The sequence below is a fragment of the Bufo bufo genome, chromosome 6 (assembly GCF_905171765.1).
Source record: "Bufo bufo chromosome 6, aBufBuf1.1, whole genome shotgun sequence".
NCBI classification, from domain to species: domain Eukaryota; kingdom Metazoa; phylum Chordata; class Amphibia; order Anura; family Bufonidae; genus Bufo; species Bufo bufo.
The window spans coordinates 358,060,334-358,082,985 of NC_053394.1; the positions used below are offsets into that span (position 1 = coordinate 358,060,334).

Sequence of the window (22,652 nt, forward strand, 5' to 3'; positions counted from 1 at the left end):
ATCACAGTAATCTATGATGCTGTGTGCTTCCCTGCACACTATCAATGTCGCTCCAGGAAATATGGCTCACTCACGGACCATATATCTCGGAGGGCAAGGGCCCTTATAGCGAGCAGGAAGAGAGAAGGGAGACGACACGCATGCACCTTCCCTTCATACAGCTAATCGGCGTAGATGTCGGGTGTCAGGTACCCGCCGATCTGACATTGATGACCTATCCTGAAGATAGGTCTTCAATAATTTAAAAAAAACGGACAACACCTTTAAAGACATACTTGGAAACATTCAATATTAAAAGCCCGGAGAACGCCTTTAAGTATTCTTGATTACATTTAGAGGCTGAAAACCCGCCCTAAACGTTTGAGCACACAGTTGAGGATTTCATACAAATCCTCGGGAGCTAAACAAGAAATCCTAAAATCTCTAGTGTGATCAGAGCCTAAAGTACAATGAAAGTAGAATTTCTGCCTACTTTAGCTTCTGCCTGTATGACCCAAACGTAACTGCAACCCTTAAAGGGGTTGTGCACGAAAAATATTCTACATTTTTTTTTAAAAAAAGCACTTGGATCTGAATACTTTTGTAATTGCATGTAATCAAAAATTTATTATAGCCACTGAGCTATTTAATGAAATCTATCGGTATAGCGCCACCTGCTGCTTGTTCTTTTCCTTATTTCTTGTCCATCTTGCTGAAGTGGTCGCATGTGCTCAGTTTAAATCTTCAGCTGCCACCATCCATATCTTCTATTAGAATATTAGAAGCTGTGAGTTACAGGGGAACAGCTACAACAGAAAGAACACGCCCCATGAGATAGGACCCCCCCCCCTTCCCCCAGAGAAATCTGAGTACCAATATTCTTAAGAAAAATTTAAAGGAATTTCCTCTGGACCCACGGAAGCCAGTAATAAACCTTCACTTCAATTTAATATCTCACACACACTATATTTTAGGTTAGAATTACGTCTTTCAAAATAAATTAATTTCTTTTAAATTATTAGCATGTGCACAGCAATCAGGCTTCAGGGATTAGCCTTAGGGCATGCGTTGTACAGGAAGAGGCATTCAGACTTGTCAGCCATGATATAACCCAGAGTGTTGAATGCAGGGGGGGGGGGGGGGAACAAACCAAAAGGGAAGGTGGTGTTGCAAAAGGTCTTTATGAGGGCTGATTAAGAGTTCTACGCCCCTGTAATGTATTAAAGGAAGAAGTCAGCTCCTGGGGTCTACAGAAGATCTGGTCCTGGAGCTGTTGGAGAGAAGTTGCTTCTCATAAGGCTCCTTACTGGTCCTTCTTGTTCTCTGGGGGGAAATAAGGAGGTGGAGGAGGGAAGTCCTGCAAGAAAACAAGGAGCATATCACTTTGATGGCATGACAATTTAGCGGTCAGAGCAATCATCTTCACGTCTGTGCTAATGATATCACAGGAAGTGCAGCCATATTGGTTGTCGCTTCAGAAAACGATGATAAATCTGTGACTTTCTTACTAACAACCGGGCACAGTGGTCCACAAGAAGCAACGTTTCGGGCTAACATAAGCCCTTCATCAGGCAGTATTGTGACTACATTAGGGACGCAGCCCGCGCCGGCTGCGTCCCTAATGTGGTCACGAGACAGCCTGATGAAGGTCTTATGTTAGCCTGAAACGTTGCTTCTTGTGGACCACTGTGCCCGGCTGAAATAAAATAAAATTCACTGAGCATCATAACTGTTGTAGGAGTGCTGTCTAAATTTATACGACGTATACAGTTCTTGTGGTGGCGCTAAGAACAAAACCCGGACGTGCACCCAATTTTACCAAGTCAAGAAAGAGTGCTGTGGTCAAACAAATTAGAAATTTCTAACTAACAACCAATATAATGGGGTCCCTGTTTAAATGGAGTTCTGGTAGAGCATGCACCCCGCTGCTTCGCTCAAAGTCTATGGAGGTGCCAAAGATAGCCAAACGCCGTACTTGCCCATCTCCAGCAGTCCCATAAAAATAAATGGAGCCATGGTAAACTTGGTCAACAAGGGCTCCAATCAAACAGGGGAGCCAAGTCCCCTGTTCTTATGATCAGTGAGGGTCACAGTAGTTGGAGCCTCACCAGTCTGTTATCCCCTATCCACTTGATAGGGGATAACTGTTTGTCACCAGAATGACCATTTAAAGTCTATTCAGAAGCTACCACCACCCTCTAGGAGACTTACCGGTGGCATGTAAAGGTGTGGAGGGTTGGGTTGACTGCTGTAACCGCTGGCAGCCGCTTCTGCAGCCTTCGCCTCAGCTACAAAACAAGCAGAAGCACAAGCCGGAGTCAGAAATGGAGCACGTTATACCTTTCATTACATTCACCATAACCTGCTCATGTAAATCCTTTCAATTGCAGCCTCCATCACTCTTGCTGACCTCTTGCTTCCCTTTTAGGCTGGAGCTACATAGTGACTTTGGCCCATGCACAATGCAAGGCAAGATATTGCAATGGGGTTGAGGTACATCCTGCCGAAGCTCTGACCCGACAGTGTGAAGAAACCCAGTAGGGTTGGAATTCTGGTGACTGTCAGGTCACAATGTGACCATGTTTTAGCTATGGTTGCAGCTATGGTCCTTTTTGAGCTAATGGCTTCAGAGTTGAGACCGATATGCTGCTCATCTGTGACCGATCAGATGTAAAATGAGACTCAGTGGTCAATGAGGCAGGAAGTGATGTCATCTGATTGACCGTTGCGATCAGGATGACATCATCTGGAGCAGAAGGGGCGTCCCATGGGAAAATGACTGCCATCAAGTTACATGGAGCTTTGTATTTGTTCCATAAGCCAAAGTTTATTTTGCCCCCGGACGTAGACATTAAAGGCTACGTTTTGCTTCATTCGAATGTCTTCTAAGAACATACTGTAGTTGGTAAGAAGTGTATTCTACGGCTCTGTGTCTCTATGGTAACAGACTACAAAAGAAAACAGTGTAGTCTGATCCTGCAGTCATACTCCCTTCCATTTACCCCCTATGCCTTGGTAACATACATCTGGAAGGTTGGCAATAAGTAGGGTATAGACTCTAGAGGGTAGAGACTACAGGATCAGACTACACAGGTTGCTTGCGGTCTGGTTCAATGGAGGCACATCTGTCTGCAGAGTTATATACTCCGTCTTCCCATTATCTCACCAACCGCAGTCTGAACTACTGACAAGAAGGATAGGTCCAAGTACCCAAAAGAAGTTGAGAACACAATACAATACCTTAGGCATTGGAAATCTCTGGCCAAAGCTCCACTGAAATCAATGGTGATTTATATACTGAAGGAGTTGTCCCACAATTAAATACTATATTTCTCTGTTAGATCAGGTTGGAAAGATTAAAAAAATAAAATAAAATCGGCTCCTATGTCTAGATATTGCTGCTATATGGTTGTTATGGTGGCTCATGACGGCATCTCTCAGAGCATCCTCTTCAGGGAGAAGGGTGGCAAGGAGGACAATGTTGCTGCCAGTGAAAACGGGGATCAATAATGCTGCTATTGGTGGGAAAGTGATGAGAAGGGGGTAATGGTGCTACCAATTGGAAGGCTGCAAAGGGCGATGATACTGCTGTTAGTAGGTTGAGGGGTCAGAAGGAGGACAATGCTCCTGCTAATGGTGCTGCTCTGTGATATTTGACCAGCACTATGATATTTGTTTGACGTTAATGGGGAGGTATTTTGTGCTGCACTGTGGTATCTTCAGAGGACCGAAAGGAATTTAGTGATGCATTATGGTATTTGGCACTGCTGGGAAGGTATTTAATGGTGCACTATGGTATTTGTTCCCCTCCTGGAGAGGTATTTTGTGTGGCACTGTGGTATCTGGTGCTCCTGGAGAGGTATTTTGTGTGGCACTGTGGTATCTGGTGCTCCTGGGGATGCATTTTTTTGAGGCACTGTGGTATCTGGTGCTGCTGGGAAGGTACTTTGTGTGGCACTGTGGTATCTGGTGCTGCTGGGGAGGTATTTTGTGTGGCACTGTGGTATCTGGTGCTGCTGGGGAGGTATTTTGTGTGGCACTGTGGTATCTGGTGCTGCTGGGAGGGTACTCTGTGTGGCACTGTGGCATCTGGTGCTGCTGGGGAGGTACTTTCTGTGGCACTGTGGCATTTGGTGCTGCTGGGGAGGTATTTTGTGTGGCACAGTGGTATCTGGAGCTGCTAGGGAGGTATTTTATGTGGCACTGTGGCATCTGGTGCTGCTGGGGAGGTACTTTGTGTGGCACTGTGGTATCTGGTGCTGCTGGGGAGGTATTTTGTGTGGCACTGTGGTATCTGGTGCTGCTGGGGAGGTACTCTGTGTGGCACTGTGGCATCTGGTGCTGCTGGGGAGGTACTTTGTGTGGCACTGTGGTATCTGGTGCTGCTGGGGAGGTACTTTGTGTGGCACTGTGGCATTTGGTGCTGCTGGGGAGGTATTTTGTGTGGCACTGTGGCATCTGGTGCTGCTGGGGAGGTACTTTGTGTGGCACTGTGGTATCTGGCGGTGCTAGGTAGATACTTTGTGTGGCACTGTGGTATCTGGTGCTGCTGGGGAGGTATTTTGTGTGGCACTGTGGCATCTGGTGCTGCTGGGGAGGTACTTTGTGTAGCACTGTGGTATCTGGCAGTGCTAGGTAGATACTTTGTGTGGCACTGTGGTATCTGGTGCTGCTGGGGAGGTGTTTTGTGTGGCACTGTGGCATTTGGTGCTGCTGGGGAGGTATTTTGTGTGGCACTGTGGCATCTGGTGCTGCTGGGGAGGTACTTTGTGTGGCACTGTGGTATCTGGCGGTGCTAGGTAGATACTTTGTGTGGCACTGTGGCATCTGGTGCTGCTGGGGTGGTATTTTGGGCATGTGTGATGTCCAGCTCTGACACAAAGGATGGAAATTCTGAGAGGGAACAAAAGAAAAACCCACCAGGGGCACCATAACAAGTCTGTAACAGTAATCAATAAATAGAGGACCATTTTTAAAATGTTTTTTTCTTTTCTAATATAAAGTTCTTGGCTGTCCGGGCATCTCAATTGATGTAGGAAGTCGTACACTACCGAAAATACAAGCATTTTTGCTGCAGTTTTACAGTTTAGGAAAGCATTTCTAAAAGTACTTTTTTGAAAAACGTATTTTCCTGCAGAGGAAAAACTGAAATAAAATGGTACACGTGAACACCTACCTGCTGGTGTAGAAGGCAAATCAGGAGCAGAAGCAGCTGACGATCCCATAGGTCCTGGGTAAGGAGGAGGTGGAGGATGCATGTATGTCATATAACTGTCATGCCCTTGGTAAAAGTCTGTAAAATAATTTATGGAATACATAAGACAATCTGTGACAATGGAGGAAACCCTATCCCTCTGCCCCGATGAGAGCCAAGTTCAATTGTTAGAATTACTTTACTTAAAAATGATGAAAACAGCATCCAGCGATCAAGCAGAAAAGTGGGGGACGTCCATAACTTTTATTTGATGGAGTATTCTTGGTATAGGCCCACACTGTATGATTGGTGTGGGTCCCAAGGACCACGGCCGTACACAGAAGATTGTGGTTGGCCAGAGGACTAATCTTCAGTCATCTGTGGGATCGTTGTGCGAAAGAGGAGCAAAATGGCAGACTAAAGTGGCTGATCGGGGAGTCGGTTTACAAAAAACGCATCACAATTGTATTGCACAAAGTGGCAAATGGTTGATTGTATTTAGCCGATCATGCCATACACTTGCACTGAAAAAATGGGGGAAAAAATTCTTTGTGGGGTAAAACTGACAAAAACCCACAATTCTGCAAGTTTTTTTGAGTTTTGATATTACAGAGCTCACTGTGCGCAAAAGATGACTTGACGTCCTTATCCTGCGGCTCAGTACGATTACGGAGATACCAATTTTATTTTTTTTGCTCTACTACTAAAAAAAATAAAAAACGTTTTTGCATCACCATTTTAGGACAGCCATAACTTTTTTTTATATTTTCGTCTACAGAGCATTTCGACTTTTTGATCACTTTTTCTTCAATGTTTTTGAGGGGACAAGGTGACCAAAGAATGGCAAATTGTGGATTTTTCTTTTTCTTTTTCCATTATAGCATTCACTGCATTTTGAGATGCATCAATACCTATTATGTATTTTTTTTAAATGCAAAATTGGCAAAGAGGTGGATTTAAATGTTTTATATCTACATTTTTTTTGTTAACTTTTTTTTACTCTTTACACAGTAACCCTTAGGGGACTGGAACATGCTATCTTCTGATCGCTTGTCCCATAAACTGCAGCAGAACACTATTGCAGTCTATTGCAGTATTCTGAGAGACTACCTGCCAAGCCTTAGGCATGGCTTTTTGGCCAGTTAGCCAAGACAGACCTGGGAACCTCCACAAGGCCTTAGACAGTCATGCCCCCTCCCTCTGCCTAACCCCACAGAAGCCGTAGACGCAGCATCTGAGGGTTTAAATGACTGGGGTCGGCAATGATGCTGAACCAGTCATTACAGACAGCTGTTAACCTATTATACAGCCGGCACCCGCCATGTATGGAGCGAGCTCAGCAGGTGAACTTGCTCCATACACCCCCTTAATGCTGATCACGTACTTTCTGTGTGATTATACGTTAAAGGGGTTATGCCTTGACTGATGTAGATACAGATGCATTGTATTGAATAGCTCACTGGCTATACTAAATGTTTAATTACACGGCGCAATTACAAAAGTATTCAGATCCAGGTGCTGGTTTGAGAAAATGTAGAATATTTTTTGTGGCACAACCCATTTAAGGGGTTAAAGCTGCAGCAGAAGAAATGCAGTATTGTAATAGATCTGACAAAAGGTTGTCAATGTAATACTGCCTCTGGTTCACAAAGAGGGGGGGGGAGTCTTAAGCGGCAGACTTCTCTCCATGATTGTATGTGCCCTGACATGGGTCATCTTCACGATACAACGCCTTTAGGGCTCATTCAGACGGCCGTATGTTTTCTGTTGTCCGCAAAAATGCGGATCCGACAGTTCAGCATGTCCCCCAAAAACCAGATTGCATTCTGCATTTTTGCAGACCCATAGACTTCAATGTTTTATTTGTTTTGGGGGGCCGTGGAACGGAAGAATAGATGCAGAAACCACACAGTGTGCTGTCCGAAGTGAACGGGTCCGCATCTAATCTGCAAAATTGAGGATCAGATGCGGAAAGCAACATACGGCCGTCTGAATGAGCCCTTAACCTCAATGAGCTGAGATACAGTATCTAAATCTTTTTACAGTTGGTCACTAGGACCATTGGTTGTCTCTGGATTGACACGTGTTGCTAGTTTACCATTACTAAAATTTTACGTTTATTATTTTATCCTTAAAATTGACTAGAACTCACATGGTTAAAATTATCAGTTGTGCCTGGACTATAGCTGTTAGCATTATATATTTTTGTATGCAGTTGTGAACCATCAGGGGGCAGCCTTAACTTATATCTCCTGGCTGCCTCTACTACCTCCACACAGCAACAATTGTATTATATTTGATGCACACTGTTATTTCCACAGTGCGCTATCTTAAGATAGCAATCGTCCTCCTAGTTCCCTCTACTGCTAATAGTCATATCGTACTGTCTTGCTAGACATGGCACTCACTGGCTAAACCAACATGTATCACTTTCTGCCCCCCGACATGTTTTGCCAAACACTTGGCGTCTTCAGGGGTTTGGGCAGTGAATGTGTTGGGGGCGGGGCCAGGCTTTTAAAACCTCCCTGCGTGTGTCATAGCTGCGCTGGCCAATCTGCATCTTTTACTGTTCAATGCGATGTTCGGCCAATCAGTGTACACGTTTCTCGATGCATAGGGTGGTTTGGTCCTCCCACCTCTCTCTCCACCTATCGGCGCTTACCTGCGCCGTCCGTCCTTGCGCATGAACTTAGTGATGATCGCAGGTATCCTCCGTCGCCGCGCATGTCTGTGTACTTAAATACTTCATTCCGCTCTCTTCTGATGTTAATGCGCATGCGCCCGGACTTAGTTACTGGTCCCTCATGTCATCTATTTCTTGTGCATGCTCGAATACTTATGATTCGTTCCGCTCGCTTCTGATGTTAGTGCGCATGCGTCTGGACTTAGTGCCAGTCGCTCTTGTCATTTATTTTTCTATTTTTTGCGCATGCTCGAATACTTAGTAACGCCAAGACGCCAAGTGTTTGGCGAAACATGTCGGGGGGCAGAAAGTGATACATGTTGTTTTAGCCAGTGAGTGCCATGTCTAGCAAGACAGTACGATATGACTATTAGCAGTAGAGGGAACTAGGAGGACGATTGCTATCTTAAGATAGCGCACTGTGGAAATAACAGTGTGCATCAAATATAATACAATTGTTGCTGTGTGGAGGTAGTAGAGGCAGCCAGGAGATATAAGTTAAGGCTGCCCCCTGATGGTTCACAACTGCATACAAAAATATATAATGCTAACAGCTATAGTCCAGGCACAACTGATAATTTTAACCATGTGAGTTCTAGTCAATTTTAAGGATAAAATAATAAACGTTACATTTTAGTAATGGTAAACTAGCAACACGTGTCAATCCAGAGACAACCAATGGTCCTAGTGACCAACTGTAAAAAGATTTAGATTTACGTCTCAACACGTGTTAGCGGGTCTAATGCAAATTAAGGAGATACAGTATCAGGCACAGCTACACCTGTGTGTATAGCACTATGTTTAAGGGCTCATGCACATGAACGTATTTTCTTTCCGTTCCGTTTGTTTTTGCGGAATCGCGTATGCGGAACCATTCATATCAACGGGTCTGCAAAACAAACAAAAAACGGAAGTTACTCCGTGTGCCTGCCGTTTTTGTATTTCCGGATTTCCATTCCGCAAGGAAATAGAACATGTCCTATTATTGTCCGCATTACCGACAAGGATAGGACTTTTCTATTAGGGGCCAGCTGTTCCGTTCCGCAAAATACAGAATGCACAATATCAAAATACATACGGTCGTGTGCCTGATGCCCTAACAGAAATGTAATATGGGGTTATTGCTGTGAATTCTTGCAGGTAATCAATCTTACCTGTAGGTGGTGGGGGGAAGGGATAGCCAGTAGGAGAAGGATACATCCCATTAGCTGCAGGTGGTGGATAGGCACACCCTCCATTGGGCATATATGGAAATGCATCGGGTGGTGGTCCCCCTCTTGAAGCTAAAAACACAAAGATATATCAGGGCGACATATTCACTGGTATGTGCTCAAGTCAGAGACCTCTGTTGAAACAATTTCCATTGCAATCATTCTTTATGTGCATGTTGTGCATTGGACATGTCTCACTTACCTTGTGAGGCCATTTGTAGCATGTGCTGGCCAAACTCAATAGCTCCCCCAGCAGGAAAAATAAGTTTGAATGTTGCAGAGCCTTCCCAGCCGCCTACAGAAGAAGCACAGGAAGAACTAAACACGCGTTAGTTGGATTACAGAGCTCTGTTCTGGCCGGGAGCTTAATGTACAGTTTGGATCAACATGAAAGTGCAGATAGGTTCTTATGCTAGTACGGCTGAAATGCAAGGATAATACATTAGGAAAAGTCTGACTCTATGTAAGCTCAGGCCCTGCAGTCATACACCTCCCTGCTGTATTAGGCCTCATGCACACGACCGTTGCTGTGTTCCGTTCCGCAAAATGGGGTTCCGTTGTTCCGTTTTTGTTTCCGTGTGTCTTCCTTTATTTTTGGAGGATCACCAGACATGAAGGAAAGTAAAAAAAAGTCAAGTTTGCCATGCAAATGATAGGAAAAAAAAAACGGACGCGGATGACAATCTTGTGTGCCTCCGCGTTTTTTCACGGTCCCATTGACTTGAATGGGTCCGCGAACCGTTTTCCGTGAAAAAATAGGACAGGTTATATTTTTTGGACGGACTGGAACCACGGATCACGGACGCGGATGACAAACGGTGCATTAGGCGAGTTTTCAACGGACCCATCGAAAGTCAATGGGTCCGCAGAAAATCACGAAAAACGGAACAGCGGACACGGAATAAAACAACGGTCGTGTGCATGAGGCCTTACATGCACTGTGAATAGGCAGCTTGGAAGCATGATGATGTCATCACACCCAGATATGTAAATTCTATGTTAGTCCTACATCATGTGATATCATTGGCAATTAAATATTGGACAAAGTTGATTGCAATATTGCCCACGGTAAAGTCGTGGAACAGACTGTCCATGTATTAAGGCCCATTTACACAGGCAGATTGAGCAGGCACCTATCTGAAGTGAACCCTTCATTCCCAATTACAATTACCTGCTTATCAGAGGAGGTGAGAGGTGCATTTACATGCAGCAATATCCTTGCTGGATGAGGACGAGCGACCTTTACCTTTGAATAGCCACCATGTAAGGATTCATCCACATTTTGAGGATTTGACAGATAAAAAAAATAAAAAGCGTTCACAGTTGCATTGGGAATCCGGTAGCCTGATGTGACAGGCTCACTGTATCCGGCATTGCCGTATACGACAGTATACCACGAGTCTGTCTGTTTCCGTCAGCCTGACAAATAACACTGCAGGAACAGCCTGCCGGGCTAGAGAACGCAACTGTAATTGCAGCCTTAGGCCTCTTTCACACAAACGTGTGCGCTCCATGGCCGTATTGCGGACCCACAATACACGGGCACCGTTCAGTGTGCATTCTGCATCACGGATGCGGACCCATTCACTTCGATGGGTCCGCAAATCTGGAGATGCGGAACGGAACCCTACGGAGTGCTTCCGTGGGGTTTCGTCCTGTACTTCCGTTCCGCAAAAAGATAGAACGTTCGTGTGAAAGAGGCCTTAATTACACTGTGTGAGTATACTCTAAAGTCTGTATTACACCAGTTGACTGTTGGGCCAATCCTCGCTAACAAGCATTTGTATGAACACTCGTTAGCGATGATCTGGCAGTGTAATACTGCCGCTGATTACCCGATGAATGAGCAAATTGCTCATTGGGCAATCAAAATCTTTTGAAAGGTTTAAAAACTATCGTTTGGCGGCAGAAGATCATGCTTTCTAATCATGATCTGCTGCCGGCAAACAACTGGATGGCATGGGGATGAGCGATGGTAACGATTGATCCTCCCCATGCTGTGGAGGCGATAGATGCATGTAGCAGCAGCGGTCTCCCCCACTAGCGAGCAGGCGATTGCCGGGAAGGAACGTTTCCTTCCCAACAATCGCCGGCAGAATCGGGCTGTCTAATACAGCCATAAGTTGCCGGACTGGAGAGACGCATCCTACCTCCGGGCTCTGCTCTCACTGTGCCCTTGATAAAATTGGCTCCAAACACAGGCTGCTTGATCTCACAATCTTTCATCAGGTAGAACGGCATCATGAACGACTGCATTGGGTCTCTTCCTTTGGATGAAAATATCACCTGCAGGTTTAATAGGAATGTTACATTAGCAGGATGTACTGCTTTAGGAAGAAATACACTGGAATATCATAAACATATAAAATATAGAATATGATTAAAAATAAAGCACACAACGTGACCGGCTCTGTTCACACTGGCGTCATGATGGATGTTTAACTGGAAGAAGGAGCATCTTCAAAGAAATCCATTCTTTAATATAGCCTTACATTTATTACTCAAATGTTTGTCATGTCTGTTCAGTGGGGGACACAGTCTTGACCTTGGGTATAGCTATTGCCACTAGGAGGCGACACTAAGCAAAAAAAGTGCTAGCTCCTCCTCTCAGCTATATCCCTCCTGCAGACACTGAGCTAATCAGTTTGTACAAAAGCAGTAGGAGCAGCCAGGAGAAGCCAACAGCAAATAATAAAAAGGAAGAAAACTGGAGATGGGTCATCCTGAAGAACCAGAAGGACCCATCTAGGACAACCAGTAATGTACAAACAGGGTGGGAGCTGTGTCCCCCAATGAACGGAAGAGAAACAGTTTCTACGTTAAGTACAACAATCTAGTTTTCTCATCCGTATCATTGGGGGACACAGTCTTGAACTTGGGACGTTCCAGAGCAGTCCCCAGGATGGGTCATAAACGAAGAAGCCATCTGGCCAATCCGAGGACTGCCGTCTGCAAAACTCTACGCCCCAGAGAAGCGTCAGAAGATGCAAAGGTGTGCACTCTGTAAAACCTGGAAAAGGCCGAAGCCCCATGATGTACTGCCCAACCCTTGCCCGAGCAAAATGATCAGTAACCCGGAAGGGTGGAGCCCGGCCACTGAAGCGGTAGGCTTCCACAATAGCCAAACAAATCCATCGAGAAATGGAAACTTTGGAGACAGCCAGCCCTCGTCTCGGTCCCTCCGGAATGACGAATAACGAATCTGTCCGTCGGAAAGAGGACGTCTAAAACGGCTCAATTCTAACTAAACAGACCTAAGGGAACTGCACCCACATCCATCTGTACTAATAACCAGCACTGCAAGTCTCAGCAGAGAGCCCAGAAGCACTTTCCTCAGCACAGTAGCACTGAGGTAAGGAATGGGTTAAGCAGAAGGCAGGGGCGGAGCTTATTGGCAGCTGGTGGGACTAGAGCAATTACTACACCAGGTTGGACTCTCATCAACAACACATCCTGCTTAGCTTCTAAATGCACATGCAGGTTAGTCACCAGATTACTAGGAAACAACCTAATAACACACTGAGCTATTAGAGAAAGTCTGGGAATAGGCAGAAGTCTCCCCCCACCGGGGAAGGGGCACCTGCCAAAACTGAGGCCTCGGGTGGAGGTAAGTAGGCCTCCATGGGGGATATTCCATTGAGAGAATACTCACCCGTCTGGCGTTTTCTGCCCCCCCCCCCCCCGGGAACCTCTGGTCCTCCTTGCCTTCTGGAGACCGGGAATGTGCAGCGGGCTTGGGGACAGCCCTCAGCCCAGCTAAAGGTAAGAAAAAACTATATTTTTGTACTCACCGTAAAATCCTTTTCTCGTAGGATGCATTGGGGGACACAGCACCACTACTAGAAGTAAAAAGTGTTGGCTCCTCCTATCTGGGCTATACCCACTGCAGATGCAGGAGCAAACCAGTAGGTAGAAAAGCAGTAGGAGCAAAAGAAAAAACTGTAAGCCAACAAGTCCTAAACCAGAGAGGACCAACAGAAAAAAACGTAGCCACAAAGGGTGGGGATCTGTGTCCCCCAATGCATCCTACGAGAAAAGGATTTTACGGTGAGTACAAAAATATAGTTTTCTCTTGAATGCATTGGGGGGACACAGCACCATGGGACGTCCTAAAGCAGTCCACAAGGGAGGGCAGAAAAACAGCCATGCAACGCAACTAACTCACGGCTGCTTGCAGAACCCTGCGACCCAAACTGGCATCAGCAGAAGCCACAGAGTGGATGTGATAAAATTTGGAAAACGTGTGGACAGAGGCCCAGGTGGCGGCCTTGCAGACCTGGGAAGCTGAGGCCTGATGTCTAACCGCCCAGGAAGCCCCGACCATCCTAGTGGAATGAGCGGTCAACCGAAAGGGAGGAACACGACCCTTTGCAACATAGACCTCCTTAACTGCCGACCTAATCCAATGGGATATGGTGGCCTTGGAAGCTTGCAGGCCCTTGCGAGGACCCTCAGGGACCATAAAGAGGGAGTCCGACCAGCGGAAGGGCTCAGTCAACCGAAGATAGAGGCGAAGGGCCCTAACAACATCCAAACGGTCAAGAGAACGCTCCCCAGAATGAGAGGGGTTAGGACAGAAGGACAATTTCCTTATTAATGTGGAATGAGGACACCACCTTAGGGAGGAAGGAAGGGACCGGACGCAGAACCACCTTATCCTGATGAAACACCAAGAAAGGGGATCTGCAAGAGAGCACAGCAAGTTCAGAAACTCTGCGAATAGAAGTAATCGCCACAAGTAGGCGACCTTAAACGAGACAAAGGAAAGAGAAATATCCTGTAAAGGCTCAAAAGGAGAGGCCTGAAGAGCGTCCAGGACAATGTTCAAGTCCCACGGTTCCACAGGAGGATGAAAAGGTGGAACGCGGTGAGCGACCCCCTGCAGAAAAGGTTCTCACTTGGCGGCGAGAAGCCAGGGGTTTCTGTAAAAGAACAGATAGGGCCGAAATCTGACCCTTGAGAGAGGCCAGCCGAAGGCCCTTGTCAAAGCCCGCCTGGAGGAAAGACAAGACTCTGGGAATAGAAAGGTAGAGAGGATGAAACTGAGCAGCCTCACACCAGGAAAAATAGGTCTTCCAGGTACGATGATAAATTCTGGAAGACTGGGGCTTGCGTGCGGGGAGCATAGTATGGATAACAGACTCCGAGATACCGCGGAACCTCAGAACCGTGGCCTCAACAGCCACGCCGTTAAACGCAGCTGATGTAAACTCGGGTGGAGTAGCGGACCTTGGGAAAGGAGGTCGGGACGTAGAGGGAGACACCACGACGCGTCTGCGAGTAGGAACAGAAGATCCGCGTACCATGCACGGCGGGGCCAGTCCGGGGCCACCAGAATTGCCGGAGCCCGGGCCGACTTCAGGCGCTTGAGAACCCTGGGAAGGAGCGGAATGGGAGGAAGGAGGTACATGAGACTGAACTGGGACCAAGGAAAAACCAGAGCATCTGAGGCCAGCGCCTGAGGGTCCCGGGACCTCGCAAAGTAACGCGGTACCTTGTGGTTGAGACGGGAGGCGAAAAGCTCTATGTCCAGCCTGCCCCAACATTGACACAGACGAAGAAACACCTCTGGGTGAAGGGACCGAGTCGGGGCTTTGGCGACTGAGTGAGTCTGCTGCCCAATTGTCGACCCCGGGAATGTGGACTGCGGAGAGGACCGGAACAAAGGACTCCGCCCACCGAAGTATGCGCGATGCCTCTTCCATGACCCTCACACTTCTGGTGCCCCCCGATGATTCAGGTACTCCACCGCAGTGGAGTTGTCCGTCTGGATTCGAACCGGAAGACCGGAGAGAAGGTGTGTCCAATGAGAAAGAGCCAGAAAAATCGCCCTGAGCTCCAGAATATTGATGTGCAGGGAGGATTCCGCTGCTGACCACAGGCCCCGAGCAGAGAGGGACCCGAAGACGGCTCCCCACCCAGTCAGGCTGGCATCCGTGGAGATCACCCGCCAACGAGGGGGAAGAAAGGACTTGCCCAGAGATAGGGTGCGAGGTAGAAGCCACCAGCACAACTCCTTGCGGACAAGATGGGGAAGACGAACCAGACGGTCGAGGCCCGGCTGGGATTTGTCCCAGCTGGATAGGATCGCCAACTGAAGAGGCCTAGAATTGAATTGAGCAAATGGGATTGCCTCGAAGGAGGCAACCATCCGGCCCAAAAACAGCATGAACGTCCGAAGAGGTAGAGGGGACGGCTTGCGAAGGCGAACCACCGCGTCTCGGAGAGCCACCACTTTGTCCTGGGGAAGGAACACTCGATAAAGGCCATTGGACCGGGACAGGCTGGCAAGGTCACCTATGGCCTGGGACAGTGAGGCGGTATAGCTATCGCCACCGCAGGGGGGGCCAGGGAGTCAGTAAGGGGCATGGGATCAACGCACAGCACGCAGAGCGAGTTAGGTTGCGGGGAAGGAAAAACCTTACTGCACTTAGAGCAGGCATAAAAAATAGCCACACCAATAGGCACCCGGGCTTTAGGGTCCGTACTAGCAGAGGACAGGATGGCAAAAAAAGAAAAAAAATGTATAGCCAGAGAGGCTATCCTACCAGGCCCCAGGTGCTGTGCCCCACGATGCGAAGAAGCAGCGATGGGAGGACAGGAACACTCTAGATGTCGATCAGGCCCAAAGCTGCAAAATGGAGCCTCTTCTCCTTCTCAGCAGAAGAAACCACCCCTCCAGAGGAAAAGACCGTGCCTGGCCGTGATAGGAGCTAGACAGGAGGTCCCTCCCAGTGAGAGGAGGAGTCGGGCCGAAGCCCGGGAAGAAAGAAGGGGGCGGAGCTAGGTCACGGCCTAGCGGGCCGAAAAGCGGGGGGATGAAGTATGAGGACCCCAGCGAGGAGAGGCACCCAGGAGACCTACTAGAACAGGGGAATTTGACCAACCACCCGATTCTGGGGGAGGAATGCGGACCCCCGACTGGGAGGCAGGATTGCAGGCCCATTGTCCAGCACATGAGCCCCATGAACAGACGCCCTGGCCAAGGAGGACACCCGGAGGCCCAGCTGGGACTAGAAGGGATGGTCCAGAGGGGGGGGGAGGGGGAGCTGTACTTACCCTCTGAAGTCTTCAGGTGCAGCAGGGTCAACCCATCAGCAGACTCAACACGGGGGCCCGTGGGAATGCTGGCAAGCCACTGCGGCGGCAGTAATGGGGACTGGGTGACCAGCGGTACTGAAGTACGCGCCCGCAGAGGGTGCAACTAAAGTGGCAACCCACGATGGAGCACCCCCTGCAACAGGAGAAAAACCTGTATAAAGAAGAAAAGTAAAAATAAAACAACAAAATAGCAGCAGGAAAAAAGTAGGTCGTGTCTGCCTCCTATAGACACTAGAAAAAAAACTGGTTGCTCCTGCATCTGCAGTGGGTATAGCCCAGATAGGAGGAGCCAACACTTTTTACTTCTAGTGTCAGCCTCCTAGTGGCAGCTGGGCATATACCCATGGTGCTGTGTCCCCCAATGTATTCAAGAGAAAGAGAAAAATGTTAAAGAATGAAAAGAAAAAATTCAGCAGACCTGCAAAGCAGGGAGGTCTGCCTCCTACGGACACTAAGCTAAAACTGATTAGCTCAGTGTCTGCAGGAGGGATATAGCTGAGAGGAGGAGCTAACACTTTTTTTTGCTTAGTGTCCCCTCCTAGTGGCAATAGCTATACCCAAGGTCAAGACTGTGTCCCCAAATGATACGGAAGAGAAAAGTGTATACACTATACAAGCTTCTCACACTGTGAGGTGGGTGTCACTGCCACCAAAATGTCTCAGGTTAAATTGGTTGGCCGCTTTACAATAAAATAAAAAAATCTTTGTAATGCACTAACCTTCCTAGCCTAGGAAACCCCTCCTCAAGTCTTACCTGAGCACCAGGTTCAGTGCCATGTCCATGGAAATCAAGATAGCAGTGGTCACCTGATTTATCCTCTTCTGTGCTTGTGCTGGAGGATGCGCAGATACAACAGATTCCACTACATGTATCTGTGCATGCGCCGAATACATTCAGCACAAGGGCAGTAAGGATAATTCCAGGGCAGAAGTCACTTGGGTGCAAAAGAAGCAGGAGTAAAGATAAGGGTTCTGCTGATGTCGGACAAAATTGCTCGACTGGTTCAAGGGGCATGCTGGCCGATTCTAAGGACACTGGTGCTGGTATAAGGAACATTGTAACTGGTACTGGTAGCACTCCAAATGTCCCTCTTTTGGCACTGATATTGACCACGATGAAGCTCAAGTGTCACCATGGGTTGACAGATGAGGGTTTAATAGAAAAGGCCATCAATATCAGGGTTTGCTGGTTTTCGGGTCCTCATCTGTGATGGATGGAGTCACATGCAATGACGGGCTTGAGCGGTAACATGTCCCCAAGAGGCACATTATTGCTGGGTCATGTGCTGCTTTGGGACCTGCAGGAGCTTGTCATTAGCCGCTGCCACGCATGTGACTCCGGTCATCTGGTAGTTTAAAGACGGAAGACCAGGGAGCGGCGGGGAGCAGGCGAGTGTGGATTTTTCCCACAGGTTCTGCAAGCTGGGGTGGAAATTTAAAAAAAGTGAAAAAAGCTAGACAACTCTTTTCAAGGAGTTTTTCAGGTTTAAAAAAACATGGTTGCTTTTAGTGTTGAGAGAAGTGAGCTTTGGATGCTTCATCCGAAGTCGCTTCGTTCAAAACTTCAGAATAAGGCTACTTTCCCACTCGCGTTTGGTGTGGATCCGTCATGGATCTGCACAGACGGATCCATTCAGATAATACAACCGTCTGCATCCGTTCAGAACAGATCCGTTTGTATCTTAGGCTACTTTCACACTGACGTTTCTGGGTCCGCCTGTGAGATCCGTTTCAGGGCTCTCACAAGTGTCCCCAAACGGATCAGTTCGGCCCCAATGCATTCTGAATGGATGCGGATCCGCTCAGAATGCATCAATTTGGCTGCGTTCCGCCTCCATTCCGCTCTGGAGGCGGACACCAAAACGCTGGTTGCAGCGTTTTGTTATCCGCCTGACGATGCGGAGCCAAACGGATCCGTCCTGACTTACAATGTAAGTCAATGAGGCCGGATCCGTTTTTACTGACCCAATATGGTGCAATTGAAACTGGTTTTCCACTTTAAAAATCAACTACCGAAGTTATTCAACGAAGTCACGCACGACTTTGTGAATAACTTACTTTGGCTCATCGGAGCCCATACATTCTAATACTGTACGGAGACGGATCTCTGTACAGTATTATTCCAAAGTTTTAAACGAAGCGACTTCGGATGAAGCATCCAAAGCTCACTTCACTCAACACTAGTTGCTTTCTACCCAAAACAGCACCACACCTGTCCACAGGTTGTATGTGGTAATGCAGCTCATCCCCATTCACTTCCATGGATCTACGCTGCCGTTCCAGACATGGCCTTAGGACAGGCGTTACTTTACATATCAGGAAGCAAACATGGTTGTCACCAATCGCCATACATTCTCTTACCCTGTAGGGTGTTAGCATGACTCTCCCTTTCTTGGTTCCTCGAAAAACATCAGGGGTGTTCTCCATGTCACTGAATGCCAGCTCCACATGTTCATAGGACATCAAAACACTGCAAGAAAGGAAAAAAAAGAAGAGTGAACATTTCGAGTTTAGCAATAGATTGGCGCCAGTGTAGGACTGGATTTAGCTAAAGCCTCACTTCATGCACTAGAACGTATGTTTTGCGGTCTGCAAAACACGTATTCCAGCCGAGTGGAGTGCATGCCGCCATTTTTTTTCTTCAAAAATCCTGTAGAAACATTGTATTCTTGTCCGCAAAACAGACAAGAATAGGACATGTTCTTTTTTTTTTTTTTTTTTGTGGGGGCGCTGCCTGTTCTGGTGGTGAAATGAATAGGTCGGCATTCAATCTGCCAAAACTGCAGACTGGAGGCGGACCTACAATTTGGTCGTGTGCATGAGGCCTAATTAGTCCCTCAAACGTTATTGCTTGACCCCACCCTTCAGATGTGCCAGAGATAATTCAAAAAGGTTATGAGCGGGAAAGGTTATAAAATAATAGAATAAGCTATGCGCAACTTATAAATGTCCTGCAGCGCCACCGGTCTGGTCCCTGCCATTCGAAAGTCAACACATCCCGTTGACCGCTGTAGCCAATCACTGGCCTCAGCGATCATGTGCCGTCCATGTACACGTGACCGATGATGGCTAGTGATTGGCTGCAGCAGTTAAGGTGAAGATGGACAGGACGCCATCACTTCAGAATGGTGGAGACTGGAAACGTCAAGGACTGAACCAGCAATGGGACATCTGACCACTGGGTATAGCTTATGTCATATCTTTTCCTGCTCTGAGCATTGTTTAGGTGTAGGGCTGAAACGATTACTCGATTCGTTTGTGTCATGTGACCACGGAGCGTGAGTGAAGCTCTTGCTATTACTCACCGCTCCGTGGTCACCCGCCGGCCCGCACCGCGCTGCACTGTCCTGCTGACACATCGTCAGGTCATAGTGCGCGCTTCTGTGTGACGTCAGCGCTCGAAGAAGAAGAGGATGAGCTGTGGAGCGGCACCCCTACAGGAGAAGTAAGTATTTTATTTCACTGGCGCTGGGACCTGATGGCACTGAGGGGGGCAAAGCGGATGGCACTGAGGGGGGCGAAGCGAATGGCACTGAGGATAGGTCATCAGTATTAAAAGCCTGGACAACCCCTTTAACTATCTGCATTCCCCATAAAATAATTATGGAACATCTTTTCTTATAACTCTGCTTTGTGTTGTCCCTCCATTATTCCCCTTGGAAATGTATTTCTGAATTGACAGCTGGGTGTTACCATTCCCCGTGTGCCCCTGCACAGTCTGACACCGCCAAATCGGTGCTGACAGGATCGGTTTATGTTTGGTAACACCCTAATCACAAGGGGGAACAGTAACATCCAGTTGTCAACTCATTCACATTTCCAGGAGGAAAAAACTGAGGAACAGCGATTTGAAAGATGCTCCAGAAATGTTATTTCACTAAGAAGACAGGTGTCAAGAGAGGCGACAAACCCTCAGAAATGTCTCTGGTGTTTCCAGCAACATGACAGATGCCTAAAACAAGACTGTTAAGTGCCTAAAAGAACTTTTCCATGTTGTCCAAAGCAGCCAATCACAGTGAAGCTTTCATTTCTTATACTACTCTTCAAAAATAAAAGCTGCGCTGTGATTGGTTGCTAAGAGCAACAACACCAGTTTTGCTTCAGCCTGCCTCCTAAACTTCCCCTGACGCTGTACAAGGACCGTGCGGCTCCTGACGTCTCGTCATCTGCACATGACTCTACATAACGCACCAGCTGCAGTGCGCTGTGCCCGGACAGACGCATAATAATAAAATAGCGCATCCTGATTGGCGAGAAGCCCTGTCAATCATACCAAGCCCCGCCCTCCACGACATTCTGGTACCCAGGATGCTACGCAGCTCAGTCAGAGCGCTCCTACTGTAGACAGTCATGGCAGGTGGAGGTGACCGCCTTACAGCCCCTCACCCACCTCTCGCTGTTGTTCACTATGACACCTCCGCCGTCCGTGTGGTTTCTGTTCAGCGCCATGTTGCTGCCTTGCAGTAACTCACGTCCCGCAACTCCGGCTGCAGCCAATCAGCGCTCACAGCGACGTGGTTACGCGGCAACCGTTGTTCCGCCCCCTTCTGCGTTGCAGATCGATGGAGACGGCCGCGCAGTGGCCGGATCTTATCACGTGACTGCAGCAGAGACGTCAATAACAGGAAGTAAAGGGGCACGTGTCAGGGCAGGGGGTGCAGTGACTGCTGCTGGCATGGCATCCTGTGTGCCAGTGAAGGTGCACAGACTCTACAGCAGGCGTCAGCGGCCTCCTGCTGTTCTGAAACTACAACTCCCAGAATCCTCCTTTCATTTCTATGGGAGTTACAACACCAGATAAATAGGTGTGCATGCTGGAAGTTGTAGTTTCACAGCAGCTGGCGTGCTGAAGGTTGCAGATCCCTGCACTAGAGCATGAAACCAGAGGAATAACCCCTCGCAAAGCAGTCTAGCAGATTAGGGATCACAGCATAGCAGTGACAAGTTGCCAAGACTGCATGTATTTCTCACCTTGTGATAACAATTCTACAGCATCATTTCATACACCTCTATGGTGTGCCATTCCCCTATTATTCCTATTAGAAGATTATGATTGAGTTGCCAGCTGGGTGTTACCAGTATGATGGGGAATCCCTGCACTGTGTGACAATGACGGCAGTGATTGGATAGTGTCAAACTGTGCAGGGAGGGTCTCATTTTTTGCAGGATGAGGTGACAGTCTGATTGGTACTATTATGGGGGGTATATGCCTTTTTGATCACTTGCTGTTGCAATTTTTGTGATGTAATGTGACAAAAATGGCAAGAGGTTTTTTTTTTTTACGGTGTTCACCTGAGGGGTTAGGTCATGTGATATTTTTATAGAGCTGGTTGTTACGGACGTGGCGATACCTAATATGTATACTTTTTTTTTTTTTTTTCACTTTAGCACAATAATAGCAGTTTTGAAGCAAAAAATAATCATATTTTAGTGTCTCCATTGTCTGAGAGTGATAGCTTTTTTTATTTTTTGACCGATTCTCTTAGGTAGGGTCTCATTTTTTGCGGGCTGAGGTGACGGTCTGATTGGTACTATTTTGGGGGGCATTTTTGATCACTTGCTGTTGCAATTTTTGTGATGTAATGTGACAAAAATGGCTTTTTTTTTTTTTACACATTTTTTATGGTGTTCATCTGAGGGGTTAGGTCATGTGATATTTTTATAGACCTGGTTGTTACGGATATGGCGATACCTAATATGTATATTTTTTATGTATTTCACTTTAGCACAATAATAGCAGTTTTGAAACAAAAAAAATGATGTTTTAGTGTCTCCATGTTCTGAGAGCTATAGTTTTTTTTATTTTTTGGGCGATTGTCTTAGGTAGGGGCTCATTTTTTGCTGGATGAGGTGACTGATTCATTGATACCATTTTGTGGGACATACACCTTTTTGATCGCTTGGTGTTGCACTTTTTGTGACGTAAGGTGACAAAAATGCCCTTTTTTATAGTTTTTTTTTTTTATTGGTGTTTATAGGACAGGGTGGATCATGTGATATATTTTTATAGAGCCGGTCATTACGGACGCGGCGATACCTAATATGTATGGGTTTTGTTTGTTTTTTCAGTTTTTTATTATAAAATAAGGGGAAAGGGGCATTTTTTTTTTCTTTTTTACTTTATTAATTTTATTACATAGTACATAAGGCCAAAAAAAGACATTTTTCCATCCAGTTCGGCCTGTTATCCTGCAAGTTGATCCAGAGGAAGGCAAAAAAAAAAACTGTGAGGTAGAAGCCAATTTTCCTCACTTTAGGGGAATAAAAAATTCCTTCCCGACTCCAATCAGGCAATCAGAATAACTCCCTGGATCAACGACCCCTCTCTAGTAGCTATAACCTGTAATATTATTACGCTCCAGAAATACATCCAGGCCCCTCTTGAATTCCTTTATTGTACTCACCATCACCACCTCCTCAGGCAGAGAGTTCCATAGTCTCACTGCTCTTACCATAAAGAATCCTCTTCTATGTTTGTGTACAA

The 22,652-nt window shown here is 47.0% G+C and overlaps 1 protein-coding gene across 1 annotated transcript; it reads right to left on the reverse strand.

The window, feature by feature from the left end:
- Positions 1 to 899: 899 nt before the first annotated feature.
- WBP2 (WW domain binding protein 2) lies at positions 900 to 20,713 on the reverse strand. Its single transcript, XM_040438812.1, has 8 exons — positions 20,559 to 20,713; positions 18,530 to 18,638; positions 11,218 to 11,353; positions 9,270 to 9,362; positions 9,011 to 9,139; positions 5,156 to 5,272; positions 2,191 to 2,267; positions 900 to 1,336 (listed from the first exon to the last, which is right to left on the reverse strand). Exons 1-8 carry the CDS (start codon positions 20,615 to 20,617, stop codon positions 1,283 to 1,285), a joined length of 774 nt encoding a protein of 257 aa, XP_040294746.1. The 5' UTR covers positions 20,618 to 20,713; the 3' UTR covers positions 900 to 1,282.
- Between the last annotated feature and the right edge of the window lie 1,939 nt (positions 20,714 to 22,652).

Bases quoted from the DNA above. Each gene is read 5' to 3' on its own strand.
- WBP2 (XM_040438812.1), bottom strand. From the start codon at position 20,617: ATGGCGCTGAACAGAAACCACACGGACGGCGGAGGTGTCATAGTGAAC. The intron at 11,354-18,529 runs GTAAGAGAATGT...TTAAACCTGCAG, and splicing joins TCATGCTAACACCCTACAGG to GTGATATTTTCATCCAAAGG. The intron at 9,363-11,217 runs GTAGGATGCGTC...CTTCTTCTGTAG, and splicing joins AGTGAGAGCAGAGCCCGGAG to GCGGCTGGGAAGGCTCTGCA.